This window comes from Rhipicephalus sanguineus, chromosome 2 (genome assembly GCF_013339695.2).
Source record: "Rhipicephalus sanguineus isolate Rsan-2018 chromosome 2, BIME_Rsan_1.4, whole genome shotgun sequence".
Classification (NCBI taxonomy): domain Eukaryota; kingdom Metazoa; phylum Arthropoda; class Arachnida; order Ixodida; family Ixodidae; genus Rhipicephalus; species Rhipicephalus sanguineus.
In genome coordinates, this window is record NC_051177.1 from 35,440,832 (window position 1) to 35,461,416 (window position 20,585).

At 45.6% G+C, this 20,585-nt stretch overlaps 1 protein-coding gene and 1 long non-coding RNA gene across 2 annotated transcripts in view; both read left to right on the forward strand.

Annotated features, from left to right (window-relative positions):
• Positions 1–4,495: 4,495 nt before the first annotated feature.
• LOC125757129 (uncharacterized) lies at positions 4,496–7,612 on the forward strand. Its single transcript, XR_007415063.1, has 3 exons — positions 4,496–4,596; positions 7,229–7,305; positions 7,483–7,612. It is a non-coding gene; the product is annotated as an uncharacterized LOC125757129 (long non-coding RNA).
• A 3,090-nt stretch (positions 7,613–10,702) lies between these two features.
• The window catches only part of LOC119382735 (uncharacterized), a 25,562-nt gene continuing 15,679 nt past the window's right edge, over positions 10,703–20,585 (forward strand). Inside the window, exons 1-3 of the mRNA XM_037650568.2 lie at positions 10,703–10,788; positions 19,547–19,686; positions 20,529–20,585. The exon at positions 20,529–20,585 is cut by the window's right edge and continues 42 nt beyond it. Coding sequence (XP_037506496.2) covers positions 10,713–10,788; positions 19,547–19,686; positions 20,529–20,585 — 273 coding nt within the window. The 5' untranslated portion in view covers positions 10,703–10,712. The remainder of the gene's footprint in view (positions 10,789–19,546; positions 19,687–20,528) is intronic.

Genomic DNA, 20,585 nt, shown 5'->3' on the forward strand with positions numbered 1-20,585 from the left:
GTTTAGCTATCATTGCCGAAGAAATGGAAGCTTTAAAATAACGCTTGTGTCATCACGGCTTCTTCATATGATAGAGGTTTAAATTGTTAGCAGTACAGGCATTTCTAAGGCTGTATGAATCCCCCGTTAGGCGTTCCTAAACAGTTTTTATTGCACGTCCTGACTTGTATTTTGGATTATATTGGCCGCGATTTCATACGCCTCAAATTTTAGTTATAGAAAGCCTTCTTGACAAAATAAACGTTAAAATTAATGATCTGTGTATATTCAATAATAGTAACAACTCTATTAAAGTAAAGTTTGACGACATTTTTCCAGAAAATGCAATACTAATGTCATACCACTTATTAAACGCTATATTAAGCGATTACCTGGAACATATGCCAATTAATACAGTGATAGCGACGGATGCTTCCCAAAATGAAGAAAAATGTGGAATTGGGATTTTTTCTCTTACTCTAGACTGGTCGTTTTCCCTTCGCCTTCCAGATTTTGTGCCCATCTTTGTAGCAGAATTTTTAGCCATCAGTCTAGCTCTACGTAAATTAGAAGCATCAATAAGCTCCGCAATAATTTTGACGGACTCGCTATCAGTATGTTCCTCCCTCACTGCAAACGAGGACTGGTATGTTTTGGATGCGTTGAAATCATTAGTTCCACTGCACATAAATTTCATCAAGTTAGTGTGGGTTCCTGGGCATAAGGGCCTATTTATGAATGAAATGGCAGATGCGGTGGCTAGGCCATCATTGAATGGCCCGGTAATTTAGGTACTGCCCACATCCAAATTCATTACAGGTGCTAGATTTAGGAGGAAAATGATGTTAGAGGAATTTTCCGCACCATCATTAACGACCATATTAGAATTCCAGCATTTAAATTATCAGTGCAATAGTAAAATATGTCAATCACGAGCCATAGAAGTCGCAATCACAAGACTACGTTGTCAGATTCCCTATCCAATTTTTTATCTACACAGAGCTGGTCGGGCAGCTTCGCGTAATTGTCCTTTTTGCGGAATACGTGGGACAACGCAGCACTTTGTCATTTCCTGCAAGAGGTACTCTACCTTGCGCAAAAATACCTTAGGTGTCGTTTTCCGTCTGCTTAGATTAGAATTAAATGAACAAAATGTACTGTCTTTCGGGTCTTTTTCTCTTGGCCACAGTGACGCGAAGATTGCTGATGCATTACAGGAGTTTCTTAAAGGGTCAAAAAGATTTAGATTATAAAATCTACCTTTCCAAATTTTTATTTCTATTTTCTTTTTTTTGTTTCCCAAATTATCGGTTTTATTGATTCAAATCGATTATGTATTATTGTTATTAGGAGAATTTTAATTCTAATTCATTTATACTGCTTCGGTATTAATTAAACAAAGTTTGAACTTCAATTTCAGATTTGCCTTTAAAAACTAACCGGTTCTTGGCCAATCCCCCAGTGTGGGTATGAGCCACAGTTTCTAGGTTCTACTCTACTCTACTCTATTCTGGTTCGTTTTGGTACAAAAGAACATTACGCTGGGAAACTGTAAATCGAAGAAGACGAAGATCAGGCTGCCGTGTGCCACAGTAGTTGCTGCAGAAGAATTCTGTTCATTCAGGTAAGTTATTCACTGTCGTTTGACTCGTGCTGGGTTGCGTCGTTACGCGATTACGCAATTTTCTTATTGCAATTTGAAGACACCAACGAAAATTACCAGAGAAGCACGCGTTTTGCGTAGCGTGCCAGATATGTTCAGTCACTGCAGTTGTCTAGGGAGGCACTGAAGTTTAAGTAGGCTGGTATTGTCATTTACTCAGCGTGGGCAAAGCGCATAACATTACACGATTTCTTGAAGGAAAGCAACCGCGAGGAGCGAATACTGGGTTTGTGATCTCAACAAGTGAGTTTCAGTGATTAATGACCACGCAATTGCTGCAAACGGAATAGCGAGTGGTCAATGCATCGTGCATCTAAGGAGCAAGCTTGCTGCTTATAAGACTCGTGGTTGAAGTAAAGATGCCCTGCAAGCAGTATACCAAAGCACGTTTGCTAATCCTTTGTGACAAACGTGTTTACAGCAAATGAGAAGATGCGGTGGCTCTCTTTAATGTAGCAGAGATCTCCGCTTTCTAATGCTTTTATTGGGCGTAGTTGACGAATGTTCAAAGCAGCTCCAGCAGCAGAAGGCTGTGTGCACTACATTTAAACTAATGTGCAGACAAGAAAGGCGAAATACAAATACACCTTATAGTTTTAATTATACGGCGCTAATTGCTGCTTACGAATAACTATTTCAAATCTTCCCATGTTTAGCTTATCGTATGGTATCTTTTATTTCTCAGAGTGCGATCCTACGTATTAGTTAAATTCTGATAGAAGTAAGAACGGTAACTTGAATCATTGAATTTTTCTGGCAACTGCGTTTCGACACATTTTTAGTGTGACGCGCATTTTTTCCAGCTGTAGCCAGATGGAGGATGTGAGCACAAATGCAGGCGCGAAAGACGATTGTTCCAGAAAATTTGGTAAGTCATTCGCAATGCACTTGTAACAGAGTATAACCAGTACACCAGCACCTTTTATTAGTTGCAAGGTGTCGTCGCTCACAAATGGCCTTACACACTAATTCAAAAGATCTCGCAAAATTAAATATACATTTCACTGTAAACATCAGGTTGCGACTAAACATCGACCTGGTGCTTCAATACGGTATCGTCTCCAAGGCAGCTTGGTTTTCGAGCTTAGCTACAGTCCATAAACAGGCCTTTGTCTGGTTGTTGTAATGAGAGCATCTTCGAGCTACTGCGAAAGTTTATAGCTATCGGCGAATGGTCACACGTTCCTGGCACTGCGCCAGCGCTTCGTAAATGCCCAGTCTTTTGCGCTAGAGCGTCCATACCTCGTAACCATGGGCAACAGTAAGCAAACATTCGTAACTGACAGGTGCGTTTGTTTAAAAGTACCATGCCGACCAGCTGAAAACTGCAGTAAAGTGACTTATAAGTGGCCGAGGGAACTCTTGGCGCTTGCTCACTTGCCAGATGCGGCGAGCCTGAGCGTGTCGGCAATGGCTGGCACCGGGAACGAAGCAGAGTGCTTGAGTCCGGGACCCTCCGGTAGCCTCGGTCGGAACAACCTCGACGTGGAACATGGCATCGAGACGGCGAGCAAGACACTGCGGCGCTTCATATACTTGACGTCTTTCCTGCAGGGCGTTTCCTGCGGCATCCTCGAGCCATTCTGCCAGAACGAGGTTCGAACTATTTAATACTTTGATGAATTGACGAGCTACTACTTGTATCGCAATATGACCTCTTTTACAGTGAAGATGTCTTAGTCTACCCTGTGCCGTCGTCGTCGTCGTCGTCGTCGTAGTAGTAGTAGTAGTAGTAGTAGTAGTAGTAGTAGTAGTAGTAGTAGTAGTAGTAGTAGTAGTAGTAGTAGTAGTAGTAGTAGTGGTAGTAGTAGTACTATTATTAATAGTAGTAGTAGTAGTGGTAGTAGTAGTAGTAGTAATAGTAGTAGTAGGCGTCACGCAGGTCACGTGACCAGAGGGGAGAGTGCATAAAGAAATAAATAAAATGAAATGATGGTGATGATGCTGATGCTGATGCTCAAGATAATAATGATTGTGATGATGCTAAGTGATGATGCTATCAATGTGTAAGCGCACGTACTTCAAACCTAGCGGCGGATTTATGACACCGCGTGACCTCGCTAGGCAATCACATACACATGCGCGCTTCCAGATTCGCTGTCCAACGGTTTTCACGGCGTGGAACTAGCTGAATTAAAGAAAAATATCCTTCAGCCTAGAACAAAACACTTGCATTTGATGTCAGTGACTGAACATGACATCAAATCCTGTACATATGTGGCAGACTCGACACAGAGAGGGTAGTGGTGAGGGTAGTGCGGGTCACCGGCATGTTGCCGAATTGCCCTGGCTCAAGCATAGGCCTATGTACCTTACAATAGAGGCTGTTTAAATACTATGAATGTATCTATAAAAAGAATGCGTAAATTGGCACGACGCGCTCCAAGGCCCCACGGGACGGTTCGTGGCCATCAAAAGCACCATGATATGAACTGTAATTGAGAAACAAATTATGTCACGACTTAGTTATTGCGCTCTTTTGGACGTGGGCCAATGTACCAATATTGCGTGGACTCTGAAATTGACCCGTCCACATTGTCATGTCATTGAACAGCGTAACACTACTATTGCGCTTCGCGTTTTCATACCGCGAAGCGCAGCTGTAGCGCACAGCGTCAGTTAGTAGAATAAAACTCACTCGTTTCGTCCAGCTAGAACTTTTTCACTTTGTCACTTGTCGTTTTGTGTGGACGTTAGGACAATTTGTGGTCGCGGCACTGGTGCACAAGCCAGTGCGCGGTGTTATAATTACCGCAGACGTATTGAAAACCACGCGGACTCGCATAGCGTCAGAATTTATCCGCCACTTACACCAACGGCTTGCGAAGGACTCATATTTAAAAATGTTTGTGCAGCTGACTCCTCGAAAAGGCTTCGGGGCTCTAGCCTCTAATGGCTTGCATGGATGCTACATCCTAGGGGCCCTGCTGCTGACGCCATGGACCGCGACAATGGTACGGCTATCTAAATGGCCTGCTTGACTTTTAATACAGCACTTTTAATACAGCAGGGGCCATACGTATTTTCTACATGATGCGCAGCAACCCACCGCGATTGTCTAGTGGTTGGGGCGCCTGACTTTTGACCCTAAGGTTATGGGATGGAATCCCGGTCGCGGCGGCCGCATTTCGATGGAGGCGCAATGCTGTTCCGCGTGCTTATAGATTTAGGTGCACGTTAAAGAGCACCAGGTGGTGGAAATTTCCGAAGCCCTCCACTACGGCGTCTCTGATGATCATATTGTGGTTTTGGGACGTAAAACCCAACAATTATTATTACATCATATACGCAGTGGGCATTTCCGCATGTCCTAAGCTGACGCACCATAAAATGCATGCAAAATCCCATATTCAAACAGTCTGTTCTGAGGCTATCATGCGCACTTGGTTACCTACGTCGCAATCTTAAATCCGCTGATATCAAGAAGCTGGCATACCAAACATATGTGCGACCGAAGCTAGAGTACGCGTCGTCCATTTGGCACCCATCGCAACCATGTCTTACGGATGGAATAGAAGCAGTACAAAGCCGCGCAGCATGCTTTATGTTATCCCAATACTCATCGTATATTAGTATAACTGCTTTGAAACACACCCTATCACTTCCAACCCTCGAATCACGTCGCATAATTGCTCGCCTTTGCCAGCGTCATTGCTTCTTTTACCTGTCACATATAAGGCATGCGCTTCGTATTCCACCTTAAAGGGACACTAAAGAGCAAAACGATTTTTCTCGCATTAGTAAAGTAGTCTTCCACGATAACAAGAACACCACGCTTTCTGCGCGAAGACGCTTAATAAGCGAGAAAACGCGCAAAAAGAAAATACAGGTGGTGACGCCACCTTGGAATTCCCGCACCATTTGCCGTGACGTCACATATTTTTGACGGCGCCTGCTTGGGCCTACGTAGCTCCTCATCGTTTAAATCGAAATAAATTGTCCTCTGAGGGGGCCAGAGACTTGACATAACGAGTTTGTGGGAATTTCGTCGAGCCAGTGGCGCCAAAATAGGTTAAATGCTCTTTGAAGTCTTTTACGCCACGAATTACAAATTTCGGCGCGAAATTTAAAAATGAAGCTTTGAACTTGGTTTTCTCCTCAAATAATAAACCTATGGTGGTGAAATAAACTACACAAGAGTTCTCCGAGCACACTTTATCAATTTAAACCAATTCATTGTTTCTCTTTAGTGTCCCTTTAAGATCATCTTCGACATTAGCTCACACGTGTCCCATCACACACACAAATGGACATACAACCACGATGAATAACTCCTTGGCACACGCAATAACCTCGTGGAACACGCTTCTTAACGCCGTGGCTTCCTGCTCAGATCAACAAAAATTTCGCGAAAAACTAACCCGCCATTTGTTTTAACATTATGCGCCAACTATAGCGTGTTGTCAACTTGTCCTTGTATTACCCGATGCTACATTTGTTGGTTCTCTTTCTTTTTATTGCGATAGCAATTATACGGACAGTCTCGGCTGGAAAATGTCCGCCCCCGTCGCCGTCATTTACCGTATATGTATAAGTATGTATATATATGGAAAGGCCACAAAGAAAAGCAATTAAGAAATTCTTTCTGACGCGCGCAATCGAACGGGCGACCTCTTGCTTAGCAGCCCGCCGCGTTAGACGTTAGGCCACGACAGCACCGTCTCTCAGCCTGCTAACGGCGAGCTATTTATATGCACCATGTAATTCAGCATGCTTTCTTAGTGGCCACATAGATGGCGCGACGTGCGCGCGTGTTGCGCGCTTTAAAGATCGTCGCCCCGCCCCTGCGAACGCCGTTGCTGTTCGCTCTACAGGGCGTCGTCGCTTTCGTGCGCTTATCTCAAGGAAAGAAGGGGCGGCCGGTGGGATGCTTCGCTTCGCTCGCTGCAGCGGCCGCATTTGCGAAAGGAGCGCGCTGTTTAAACAGAAATAAGTAACAACTGTGACAATTAGTTCGCGCTCGTCTTGTGTGTACCTGTTCGTTTGTTTCGTGCGTCCTGCTTTATGTTTGAGCAGTGCGCTTCAAGTGTCGAGCTGTGACGCATTAGTTCGCGCTCGTCCTGTGTGCGTTCTTTTCGTGCGTCCTTTGGGTTCGAGCGATGCGCTGGCAATTTTGAGCTGCTTTCCGTTCTTCGCGTTACATTACAATTTATTGCTATCGCAATCACCGTTTCGCCGTTGCGGCGAAACTGTGACATTTTTTTTTAATTAGTTACCACTTGCTTTTATTGCACTGCTAGATACCTGTTAATGCCCCCCTTTGCAATGCATTCGGGCCTTTAAAGTGTAACAATTGAAATGAAATGAAAATTTCCAGTTAATATGGTCAAGCCATCCCATGGCGCCACATGTGAGCTTCGGAAACCTTCGCGGTCTTCTACAAAGGGCAAGGACACGGCTTGCCCCATTTTGATTACATTTTCAGTTTTGTTTTAAAATATTTACACGTATGAAGGACGCCGAAGTAGGAATAAACAGTTCTTTCCAATCTGCATTTCCTCCTCGCATTGAATAATTCTGCACGCGTTTCTCTTGTTTGTCTGGAATGCCAGTCTGTTGTAAGCGATGTCTGACCTCATTTTTCAGATGCTGAGGGACATCAAGATGCGTAAGCTTTTCAGCTGGGGGCTTTTCATCGAAGGAGCCTGCTGCTTCGCTTATGAGTAAGCGTTCCCCGCGATATTTTATACGGAATACAATGATTCGACATTACATAACCAAACGAATATTTATAATCAAACGACTAAACGGCCACAAAATTGTCAGTTGAGTGAGCAATCAGTGCAACTTTAACCATAATCCATTACAGAAAAAGCTCCCCCTATTTCTCTTGTTCCTAGGATCCTGAAGCCTTTCAATCGTTCCTTGTTGACGGGAATTATTCGAGCCATCCAGGGGACCGGAGCATCCTTGGTCTTTCCCGGTTACTTTTTTGTTGTATGCGTCCAGTTTCCACGAGAGATTCCCACGTTAATAGTGAGTAAAGTCTGTAGTTTCGACAGAATGCACCGCGTTGCAAAGTATATTGTTTGTTATTACTAGTAAAGTAAGGTTACTTGCACGCTGCGGGCTGGGCATAACGCTAAAAACTTTCTTGAGTGGTCTCAACCTAGACATATCAAGGAAATTTCCAGATATGATGCTAACTACGAGCCTCTCCGAAGGAGCTATGATATGATACTAACTACGGGAACTCCGAAGGAGCTCGAATGTTTTTCATTTTATTATGATGGCGACGTTTGCAGAAACCCTTGAAGCGACAATATGCAGCAGTTAACTATTTTTACTAGAAGCTGTAAGCGACAAGCTTCGCGAGTAACACGCAACCTAGGCTAACCTACAGGCCAACATATGCAGAATATACTTTGTGATTGAGATATTTTGGATCACTTTTGGAGCTACTAGACTGAACTAAGTGACCGTAGTTTTTAATTCGCTGGATGTCACAAAATGTCAACGTAGAATAACAAGGCGGGGGCAGAAGTGGTTTAGTAACGGTATAGAAAACATGCAAACTTCATCAAAATATAAAAACGAACCACTGGTATACGCATTTATAGTTTATTGTGAAAGGAAGAACTGAGGGGTTGTTAGTGCTTTTCGGAAAACGAAAGCTTTTATTAGATTTTGATCATAAAGCGACGTCTTTAAAAACTTTATTTTGGGGATAAATGATCAGGCAGTTTTAAACACGTCCGAAAAACAAGGAATGCACGTTTTTTTTTTTTTTTTTTACTTTCACAGCCAAAGGTTGGCGCAGTTTTCAGCCTCGGAATGGTGCTGTGGTTGTTCAGTAGCGGATTTCTTTTCGGAGTAAGTACAAATTACCCTTACGTATGTCTTATAATGCTGCTGTTCACCGCCTTGACTCAGTTTCTGCGACATCCTTCTGCCGTGAAAGAGGTCTGAGGTTTGATTTTCCGTTCGTGGCGGCTGCAGCCTAAGGTGCGCCAAATATAAAAAAACAAAACAAAGCAAAAAGCTCCTATGTATGCTGTGTTCTGGGTGAATGTAAAAAAATATGTCACTGCGAAACTCTACCACAGCAGCCTCTCATATACCGTGCGTTGCTTTGTAATCATTGTCAATACTTTGTATATACAACAGTGGATATAAATAGACACAACCTAGACAATGAAGCCAGGAATGGTATAGGTGACTTTTTATATATGCGGGCATTTATTTGATCATTACTACCATACAGTTAAAAGACTTACAGTTACATACAGACCATACAGACCATATAGTTAAAAGGCCATCCCTGGCTTCAGTTGTCCTGTTGTTTTTCATTAAGGTTGTGTCTAACAAAGAAAAGCGAGTCATTGAATTCTTTCGTTCGTGGATATAATTAAAAAGACTGCTGAATCACGAAGGTTTCCTTCGTACAAAAATAAGCCTTGTCATAAGCTGAAACTATCGGCACGTTATTCATGGGTTCGTTTCACGTAAGGCGTGTAATGTATACGTTGATTTTTTTTTCTTCGTCACCGCTGAACAGAACTGGCACAAAGCAACTAGTCCGCTGATGGATGTTGGTAGTGTGTTGAAAGCTTACTTATGGTTAATAGCGCATCCGCTCATACACGTGCGGTGATCGAACTGTCATGCCAGTGTTTTCAAGCAGCCTGGGATGAATCAAGTAGACCAGTCACGCATGCGCGCCGAGCTGGGTTGATAGCTGGGTGGCACCGCTCCCTTTCTTTAGTCCCTCAGGTCGGAGCGTCGTTCGCCGATTTTGCCGCCGTACACGCGATAGCGTGATCGAATTGACAGCACGAACAATTTGTGTAGTTAGCATTCACTGCCACACACGAAAACCCTGCGGCAGAGGCGAGTTTAACTATGCTGTCAGCGGCCGTCACGCCAGCAAATCATGTAGTGCACAAACTCTGAAAGACGCTCAGATCTATACGGTTAGAGAAACGGATAGATAAGCGTAAACTGTATGTCAGCAGACAATTATATAACAGCGTAGGCGGGGTTAACGTTCGTTGGGCGCGATGCGCTATTCTCGTAACTTAACCTGGATACTAAAGAGGGTGGCGTAGCCCGGCGTCTGGGTGATCCGCTCGGCTCGCCGCATGCGCAGTGGCGACAAACGTTAGAGAGCTATTCCGCCGTCGGCGTCGGTGTCGGCACTCAAATGTTGAGCGAAAAATGCGTACCCTACCCGGGCCGTTTTAGGTGTCCTACCACAAAAAAATGGCCATGCCATTCAGTTGAGCGTCACGACGAAAACGAGCCCCGCAACAGCTCGAAAAAGGCCGGAATTACGGACGCAGCCTGCCATAGGAAATGGCTGGCAGCAGGCACGTAGGCAAGGGGGGGGCCCGGGGGGCCCGGGCCCCCCCCGAAATTCGTCCGGCCTTCTATATTCCCGGGCAATGTTTCAGCGCGAAGACGTTTAGCGAGAAAACGCGCAAAAAGAAAATATGGCGACGCCACCTTTTGCCATGGAAAGACTTTCTTTCGAACAATTAGGCCGAGTTTGTGGAAATTTTGGGCGAAATACCCCCCCCCCCTGAAAAAAAATCCTGGCTACGTGCCTGGCACCTTTCTGGCAGGCTGCGCCCACAGTGCTGCTGCGGACGCGATATTAAAAGATGAAATAAAGCCAACTAAATGTTGTCGCGAACGCGTTTGCAAAGAATGCGGGTACGCAGTGCAGAGTAAACTACGGCGTAAAATATTTCAATACTGAGCAGACTCAGCGCAGCATTATGTAGGTACGTAGGTGCAAGCTTTATTTTTCTTCTTAAAATGAAAGGGGCAAAGTGATAAAGATAAGGGGAGGTTGCTACACACGGTAGTCCTCCGCAACCATGTCTGCCCAACCCAGGATGGCCTGTAGAATTAATGGGGAATATCTAACGTAGTTTCGAATAAGTTCCTAGCATGTATGCCTATTAGAGAAGGTAGACACCGAAGAGCATGCTACAGACGGAGAGATTTCTCGCTTCTTATTAAGGCTTCCCCGTAAATGTTTTCAACAAAAATGAGTGCACGAATATTGCTGTAACTGACAACGTACATGATTTTTCTCCTCGCTTCTATACAGGCTCGCGTTCTGATGTTCCCGTTCATTTGCGTCGGATGCCTGCTCATCATCTGCTCGTTCTGGGCACCGTTCATGATTCCCCAATACCGTAAGTCGGAAGCGAACATTTTATCCGATGCTGTCAAATTTTCTCAGCGCTAAGGTGCGTATTTGGGCCGGTTGGTACATGTTCAACGATACGAGAAACAGTGCGAAACACGGGACAGTGAAAGAGACGGACCAAGCGCTGACTTACAACCAAGGTTTTATTCCGTACATGTGGGTATATATAGCACACGCAACATGAAAGGAAGGAGAGGAGAATAGAGACGTGGACCTTTGTTCACAAATTCTATGAAAGCTTCTGAAAAAAATAAAACCATCATCCACTAGACAGAAAAATCACAGCATATCCACGGGGTGAATGATGATGAGTGGGGCGAAGCTACGGAGGGAATCATCTGTAAACCGTGAAACTCTTCCGTGAAATGCGCCCAGTACATAATATAAAGAGTGTGAAACATCGTGTATATATTAAACATCAAACTTTTATTGTACTGTTGGTTTACGTGGTCCCTTCATTATCACTTGTGATCGGTGAAATGCAAGGAAGAAGTCCGCTCCCGAGCGAAAGAGCGCCAAGAGCGACCCGCATTCCCCGCTCGCCCTGTGCGAATTAAAGGCAAGGCTAGAGGGAAGACAGGACGCGCGTTCCACGACCCGAGGTCGGTAGCATGCCCAACGAAAGCCAACGGAACGCGATCGTGCAAGTGCTCCGGCTTCGCATCGCCTCATGGTTCCATTTAGCGTCCCAAAACCAAACATATTGCTCAAGGTGTGCCTTGCGTTTTTCGTAGAAATAATTTCTTTATCATGTACATTAAGACGAAAAGTTGAAAGCTCACTAGAGTGTATCGCCCGCAAAGTATGTCTTTTAGTGTGATTTAACTCTCGTACGGCAGGGTCCTCGCGCCGTTGCCGGTCCACCTCGCCCGTTGACGATCGGGCGAGGTGGACTACTACTACTACTACTACACTTTAAGAAAAACATCTGGCGTTCTTTCGTTCTGCTTTTACAAAACATCTGGCGTCTTTCGTTGGTTTATTTCATCAATCAACGGCGTTTTGAACAAAATTTTTATTGTTTAATCACGCACAGGAGAAATCTCACCAGGCACTACCTTGGAGGTAAACAATGGCTGCTAATGGCAATGAGAGACAGAAGAAGTCGGCTTTTAGCTAACACTTACACTTCTACTTCTACTAACGTTTCCTACTGGAACATGCCAATGGCTGCTAATGGGGAATGAGAGACAGAAGAATTCGGCTTTTAGTTAACGCGCACGCTGCGAATTTTTTATTGTTCAACAACGCACAGGAGAGATCTCCCACCGGCACCACCTTGGAGGTCAAAGCGTAAGACTTGTTACTCACTACTACGACCACGACGACTACGAGGGACGAACGGGTGCCGCCTTAAGGAGCTTCGCCCCTAATAGGCAGTTTCCCTGGTGAGGAGCGCTAACGAAGGCACACTCACGCACATATCACCTTTTCTGTCAATGCAAAACGCCTCATAAATCTCACGTGCTCGTTGATCACTGTACCGCCGAAGTATCTTACATTGATCGAACATTGCATGACAGCCGCATACGGAGCTGTGCGCAGCTAGGTGGCTAGGTGACTAGGTGACTATAGGTTTCAGGACTCGTGTGGAATCAGCGTCAAGAACTTTTTAGAAACGCTGAGCTTTTATTTATGTTCCACATTTATAAAGCATGATGGCAAACTTTATATTCAAAAAGAAGGTGTTTGCATAGGTTCGTGCCTCGCGCCGATCCTAAGTGATATTCTTTTAGCCAAATATGACAGATCCCTCATGGAATGCCTGCATCAGACAACCGCTGTAAAAGTGTTTAGATTCGTGGACGACTTTTTTGATATTTTACAGGTCTAACCACTCTGACACACAGCAAAGTGCTGATCGAATTGTTGAAGTGTTTCGCTCTTGCATGAGCAAACTGCAACTAACCACTGAATTTCCCACTGGTAACAGACTTCGGTTTCTTGACCTTGAAATGTTTTTTATCCGACCACGTGTGCTGGCAGTATGCCCCCCGCTCCAAGAAAAGCTTGTTACCTTTCAGTTCTGCGCATTCTAAACTTGTCAAGCGAGCGATTGCAAAATCTTGTCTAGGGGCAGCGTTGACGCGATCATGCCATCACACTATGTGCACTAGCTATGACTCGCAGGTGCGCAGACTGCGCATGGCAGGCTACCCGGACAACCTACTGTGTTCCATTGCCGAAGGTCTTCTAGAAAGCGTAAAACAGCAAAAAAAAAAAAAAAAAAAAACTGATGAGTCGTCAGGAAAAGAGCCCACTTTCAAAAACAGTGGTAATTCCGTATTTGCATAGGGTGTCGCATTGTTTAAAAAAAGTAGCACAAAAAGCAGGCATTAGAGTTGTCTTTTCAGCAAAAAATAAGTTCTCTGGTATGTGCAATAAGGTGAACAGAGAAGACAGAGGGCCTCGCGTGTGTGATAAGAAACACGCCAAAACGTTTGTTGAATGCTGTCACAACGCGGTATACGAAATCCCCCTCTCATGCGGTCGCTGCTACATCGGCCGAACTGGTCGGTGTGTAAATGACCGCCTCAGGGAACACCGCAATCTAATGCGGGGTTCTGTGGGCAGCCACCTAGCTGCGCACAACTCCGTATGCGGCTGTCATGCAATGTTCGATCAATGTAAGCTACTTCGGCGGTACAGTGATCAACGAGCACGTGAGATTTATGAGGCATTTTGCATTGACAAAAAAGGTGATATGTGAGAAGAGCTATAAGGTGGGCTAGTTGGTGATAATTCATCTTCAAAGGTGCGCTTAGTGAACACAAACAGCACACACGAAAAAAGTACAGGACATAAGGCAACGAGCGCAATTGCGCTCGTTGTGCTGTTTGTGTTCACTAAGCGCACCTTTGAAGGTGATATGTGCGTGAGTGTGCCTTCGTTAGCGCTCCTCACCAGGGAAATTGCCTATCTGTCTAGTGGATGATGGTTTTATTTTTTTCAGAAGCTTTCATAGAATTCGTGAACAAAGGTCCACGTCACTATTCTCCTCTCCTTCCTTTCATGTTGCGTGTGCCATATATACCCCCATGTAGGGAATAAAACCTTGGTTGTAAGTCAGCGCTTGATCCGTCTCTCATTGTCCCGTACGTGTTTCGCGCTGTTTCTCGTATCGTTTCTCAGCGCGCGGTTTAGACTCGAACCAGAAACCACCTTCTCTTCCTTTTTTGTGATCGTGTTTTATGACTATCTTCACTCGCTTTCTACGATAGTACCGCTCATCTAGAATCTCTACGGCACGAGTGAAACTTGCAGTTAAAGAGCTTCTTGTTGTCGAAAGTGAACCAAACTAAGCTATTAAGCAGCTGGCGCCCTAAACGCTTAGCGAGGTTTCGACGAACCCGCTTGGTCCGCACGCGCGGGTGCTGCTCGCAGTGAGCGGCCATTATAAAACGCTGGCATCCGTGCTGTGAACTTTTGCTGGATTTACACGTGTTGGCAAAGCCTTCGCCCTTTAATGGATGCTCGCGGATCACGCGCACATTCGTTCCCACTCCGAAAATTAAGAGTCTCGTTTGTTATGCGCGTTTACGAGTCCACGCTGCTCGCTATCCACGTGCCACGCAGAACACGTTGGATACCTGTATTTGAATGTCTTGAATATATCGACCTAGATTACGGGAGAGGATTTTTTTAACAGGCAGCGCAGAAGAAAAGCGTCTTTAGTGAGACGGGGGCTCTTTCTCCGCGCTCACTTAATGCTCTCTCGATTGATAGCACTGCCACGCTTAACCGAAATAAAGTATACCGGGTGTTCAAAGTTGAGCTATATGGTTATCTTAAAGATCAATAATGGGAAGAATGACCTTTGCAGATAAGTTACGTATCCAGGGGGACACAAAGTGAGACAACAGTTATCACCGTCAGCGGCCCGCAATGATAATATTGAATAATGAACTTTTGAGGGACTACAGCATGCGGGCATGTTTGTACTGAAAACTTGGCAGTCGCGTTTCTACACAGTTCCTCTTAAAGAAATTCTGCTCCGAGATATCCCGCTGCAAAGCTTCATTGTGGTTTGCATGATTACGCATGCAAGGCGGTGAGGATAGGCGCAATGTTCCTCCCTGATGTAACGAGCAGTCATTGCTTGCGATCGCCAGCTATTAGTAAAAGAGTAACCGTTATCATCATTGCCTGTGCCTTGACCCGTTGTCTGCACGATTGAACACCGAACGCAACTGCGTGGCACATCGAGGAGGAGCTTTACTCCGGTGCTCACTGTCTTGCATTCGTGGTCATGCAAACCGCGATTAAAATTTGCAGCGGGATATCTCGGAGTACATACATGCTAGAAGAATTCCTCCATGTGGAACTGTGTAGAAACGCGACTGCCTACATTTCCTTACTTGCGTACCCGCTTGCTGCCGTCATGAAGTTCATTATGGAATCTTAGTTAATTGACAGAGATAATTATTGTCTCACTTCGTGCCCTCCTGGAAACAAAAACTTATCCGCAAAGGCGGTTTTAACGCACCTCCCAGTGCTGAATTTTAAGAAAACCATAAAGCTTAATTTCGAACATCCTATAGCGACGGATATAGCGTCCTCACCCACTTTCGCCTTGAATGTGTCCAATTCGACCTTAGTCGTTTCAAAAGTGTCCGGGAGACGTTTTTCAAAAGTGCCTCGGCAATTAAACGGAGCGCCCCTCGGCTCGCCGTGCGTGTACACGGCCTCGTTTAGACGCATTTTGGAAATAACCGTCGCGCTATTAATCAGACACGCGCTCGCAAGTTTTCTCGCAAGTTAAAGATAAGGCGCGGTAATATGAATTTCTAGGAGGAAGCATTTGAGCGGTTTCACACTCTGCGACGAATGCTGGCAGAGTGGCAAATCACCACCGTTTATTCGCAGCGATGTGGGAAGCTTGAGGCGTATACAGTGAGCGGGGGCCAGTGCTGAACGCTGTCGACATCGCAGCACAGAGCATGAATTTAGAACTTGCGCGCTTTATAGTACGCCGTTTATGCAGTGTATAAGTATGCAGTGCATAGTATGCAGTGTATAGTATGCAGTGTATAGCATGCAGTGTATGGCATGCAGTGTATAGCATGCAGTGTATAGTATGCAGTGTATAGTACAGCATGCAGCGTATTGTATGCAGTCTATGTAGCTTTAGAGCCCTTTCTGAAAGCATGTGCGCTTTAGAGGAAGAAACTCTGGGCGAGAACCATCGCGTAGGTCTCGTGCTTACGCTTTATCTTAAACAGTACACAGAGTCAGATAAATTTTTCATGGCATTCGAGAAGATGAGGAAGGCGCGCGAGGAAACAGCTTTATTCCGCGCTGCACGCTTCGCGTGCGAGTAGGCTCTCTTCGCTTTTATTAAGTGTGCCTGTCACGATATGGAACGTAGTTCTGTAACGAGCGTTCGTCTTTCGGGCTACCAAGCGACTGTAGTGAAACGCCGCTAAAGTAGCGCTATATTTTTGTACAAATTTTGTAGAAAATTAAAGCGACTTCGCCTTCCCACGTACCCCTTCCCTATTCGCTACAGTAAAAAAAAAATGCACAAAGCTTTCACGTTTCCAGACACAGTCGCATTTTCGTTTCTTCACAGTGCTGTTTAATTTTAAAGAGTTGTCGTGGCACCGCACACTGACCACATGGAGCTGCGTTGCTCACACTGCCCCGTCTCAATATCTTCGACATTCACCGTTAGGGGCACGCAGAAAATACACGCGTGCTCGCGTCCCCCATGTATCCCGGCCACGGATCCCGGCCACAATCCGCCGAGAGATGCAGGGCGCGAAACGCGCGCGTCGCGTTCCAATTTCATTGAGGCCGTCTCAAGGTTGCTTTTTTTATCCGCTAGGCTATGTATTCTGGCGCTGCAGTCAGACGGGCAAACTCGACTGAACGGTGCCTCGTTTAACTTGGATGCACCCACTTTGACGCTTGGTGGTACATCTCCATGCCGACGACTGACGTCCACGTTCAATGATTAAAGAAACCCTTGTGGTTGCTGTAGTAGTTAGCGGTGAAAGCGTAATCAGAGAACAAGTTGTGATAGCCAGAAGAACGTCGCATATTGGACGCAGAACTTGGTCGCCATCCTGCGGCATTTCAAAATGTGATTGAACACCACGGCCGCACTAGAGGGAAACGCAAAGCGCGTCGTGCCGCCCCGGTAGCCCGGCCACGATTTTTCTCGGGGCGAGCGCGTGGGCGGGGAACGCGGTGTTACAGCCAGGTGAGGCAGGCGCGCGTCGCAGAGCTATTTTTGGTTTGATTAGCGTGGTGCTATGAGCGAGGCCGACGCTTTTACGAGGCTTTACAGGGACCTTACGAGGCTTGCGTTAAGGTCGCCACCTCGCGGAGTGTTAAGGCATTGACAAAATTGCGCTTCTATTGAAAACTCGCCGAATGGGACGAACGTGTAACGCGTTGCAGGTACTAATCGCGGAAGCCACAGTAATGATGAATTACATTGCTTTGCCGCTCCCAGAGGGCAACACCACCCCGCCGACCGGGAGAGTGGTAGATATAAAAGGCGCGTTCGTAAAACCTCTAGAGTCTGTGACCGTGGCGCAGTGGATAGCGCGCCCGGCATCTGTTGCGGACCGAGCGGTGGTGGGTTCGATGCCCGTTGACGGAACCTTTTTTTCTTTGCCATCTGATCGTGTACATTTTTTTCGACGTCATTTCCGTGACGGAAATATGTCACTGAAGTCTTGGTGGACCCCGGCATAAAACACTTTCGTGTTAAAAGGCGAAGGGAGGGAGGGGTGGGTGGGGGTGAAGTCGTGTGCTGCTGGTCTGCAGACACAAACATTTATCCTGCTGTGCCATTTCGCTGTGTTGAGGAAGTGCTGTGTTGGAGACATGCCAAGCACGTTATAGATAAGATGTATTGAAAATCGAAGCTTCAAACCTCATGTTAATGAAACTAAGCATTCCCCTTCCCCCCTTTCTTGCTTGACACATAGATATTAATTTTTCTTTTGCGCTCGCCTTTATTTAGGGACGTGGACTAAGGTGCACATTATTCGAAGGCGCCTTTTAACTGCACTGAACTACGCGACAGAAGACGGCGTTTCGGATTTGGAGACAAGGCGGCTGCCTTCGATAAACACACGGCTCGCGCACATTGCCTCGGCGCACGTTGCTGCGTCGTATGACCACGCCCTAGTGGTCGAGGCGGCGTTGCGAGTTGAAATTAGAGCCGCAAATAGCGAGGTATACGCGGACAGCGTCTGCACCCGATGGGCGCCACTCGATGCGCTTCGGCGAAGAGCGCCTTCATTTATGAATAAGCCACTTTGCCCGCACCGCAGTGACATCCTCTCGTAGCAAAGACCTAGAGAGAGGAAGACACTTAACGACGTTTTCTTACTCAGATATAATGTGAGGCTTGGCAACGTGACCTGCCGCATGCCATGCACATAATGCAGTCACACAGAATGTATTTGCCATCAGTTGAAAGCACGCGCCGCACATCCTAATACTACGGCTGCGTAAACGGCTGTTAGTGGTTAGGTATAGCTTCACGAAGTGCAGGTATGCCATGTATTCAGAGCAGTAATGGGTATATGACTAGAGTAGTCTAACTTGGCCCTTGGTGCCCCGGCAGTCGGTCGAAGCTTGTGCCAAATCGTGTGTCGACCGAATCGTTTCATCATGTCAAACGATTTTCGACGCTATCGCCGCGCTGTTACGACAAAGGCGAACTTCGGGCAGCTTTATGAATGGTGGTCCAAGATTATTTGTTTACAATTAGAACGTCTTGAGGGGCTAGTTGGTTCATTATATAAAGGAAGCTAAACGCGAGCAACACTTGAAAAGGGCACCACGAAAGAAGACACACTTAAAGATCTAGCGAAAGCTATACCAACTGGTGTATCGGCTCGCAGGGCGTCATTTAAATAGGCCATCCGAACGTAACTACTGCGGAGAAGCGTACAAACACAAGTGCTAACGCAGCTTATTAATCGAAAAGACAGTTCTGCACCAACATCCAAAATAATGGCACGCGTTTCATTTATAGCAATTACAGCGAAACATCACGCGTAACTTCAATGAAAAACTCCTTACTACTTCCTCCCCTCTCATCCCGACGTAAGTGTTTTCGCCGTGCTTTATTCCATAACTTAAATTTCTACAATTCCTACCTGCGTGATAACCTTATATCATCCCCTTCTTACATTTCCTCTCGCATTGATCATGTCCATAAGGTTGGGATAATGCACTGCCATACCAGAACCTGTCACGAATCATTTATTCCCAGGACGTCTCAAGAATGGAACCACCTTCCCGGCACAATTGTTTCTATCAAGGACCACTCAAAGTTTCGATCGGCCATTTCGGACATCATCACTCCCCGACTTAACTGACCAATTATTCTTTGTGTTAACTAGCCACTTTTGCTGCGTTGTTTTGTTTTACTTTTGTATATATTGTTAACCACTGCCCTCTGTAATACCTCGGTCTTGAGGGTAAATAAAATGAAATGAAATGAAATATAGCGATATAGGGGCGGTTACCTTTCGTCTTCACGTAAAAAGCTTCCAAAACTTCCCGAGAACACGTGTTCTTGCTTAACCCAAGTATCTTAATTTCATGAATCTGATATATCTGTGCATTCATGTTGACTTGTCTTGATTTGTTAGATTTGACCATTTGTACAGATATGTCTAACCTGAAATATGCTTGTTGTTACTACGAATTCCGTTGATAGTTAATTGCCCTAATAGCGCAAACTACTCAAGAGTAATTTGCTTTGCTTTTTTCAGGGCAGAAACACGGCGGATTCAAAGTCGGGATTGGGAGCTTCCTCGCCGACGCAAGTGTTCTCATGGACTTGGCTATAATGGCGAATGCGTTCCTGTTATTCGTTAGCAACCGCTTCTCGCTAGCTGACGTCTTGCTCAAGGTATATAATGTACGACTCTAGCTACATACAACATTTTCGACCATTTGAGCTCAAGTGTGGCGTAGAAAATTCACAACATAGAGCGGGTTTTCGTTCCCGTCATGAACCGTATAACTCCGCTAATTCGTCAGGAGGTTAAGGCATACTTGCATTTATTAGTTGGCACTGCATCATACGCTGCACTGACGTACGCAAAAGCTGTAGTGATAGACCAATAAGATACCCTTAGTAGACGTACGGCCACGGGTTAGCGGTGCGCGCACTACTGATCAGCACAACTGATGTGGAGCTAACGACACAATGAGAGCATGAAGATACGAACACTTGTCAGACCAGAGCCATAGCATCTCATGTTAACTGAAACAGGTATCGATGTATACGGCACAGCCGCTCTTTCGTGTGGTTCTGTGGGATATCAGTCGATGCACGAGCGCTGTTCGGAAAGCACAGCACTACGCTATGCTTCACCGGACAGCTAAAATAACGTGTTTATGAGGTGGGAGAGAACAGCATTAGGGTAGAATCGCAATCGTTACTATAGGAAAGAAAATCAAATGGGCGACCTAATAGACATCACTACAAATCGCAATTGCTATACAAAGCTAAAATAATGGTGCTGCGCACCGTAACATTCAAGCATGCACAACTCATCAATGAATTGAAACAACAACCACCACCGCCACCACCACCAACAACGATAATTGGAACGCTCAAAGACGTATCATAACGAGTGTTCTGGAGACGATTTACATTAATGTCGTCATAAGCCATCACGAATCTAGTTAGTATATTATGCAATGTAAACACTTTTTTTCAGCGCGACAACTTATTTTCCGTTGCAGTTCGGGCCCGTCAGCGCTCACACCCATTCAGTGACGGCGTTTTCCAGCCCGCTGTAC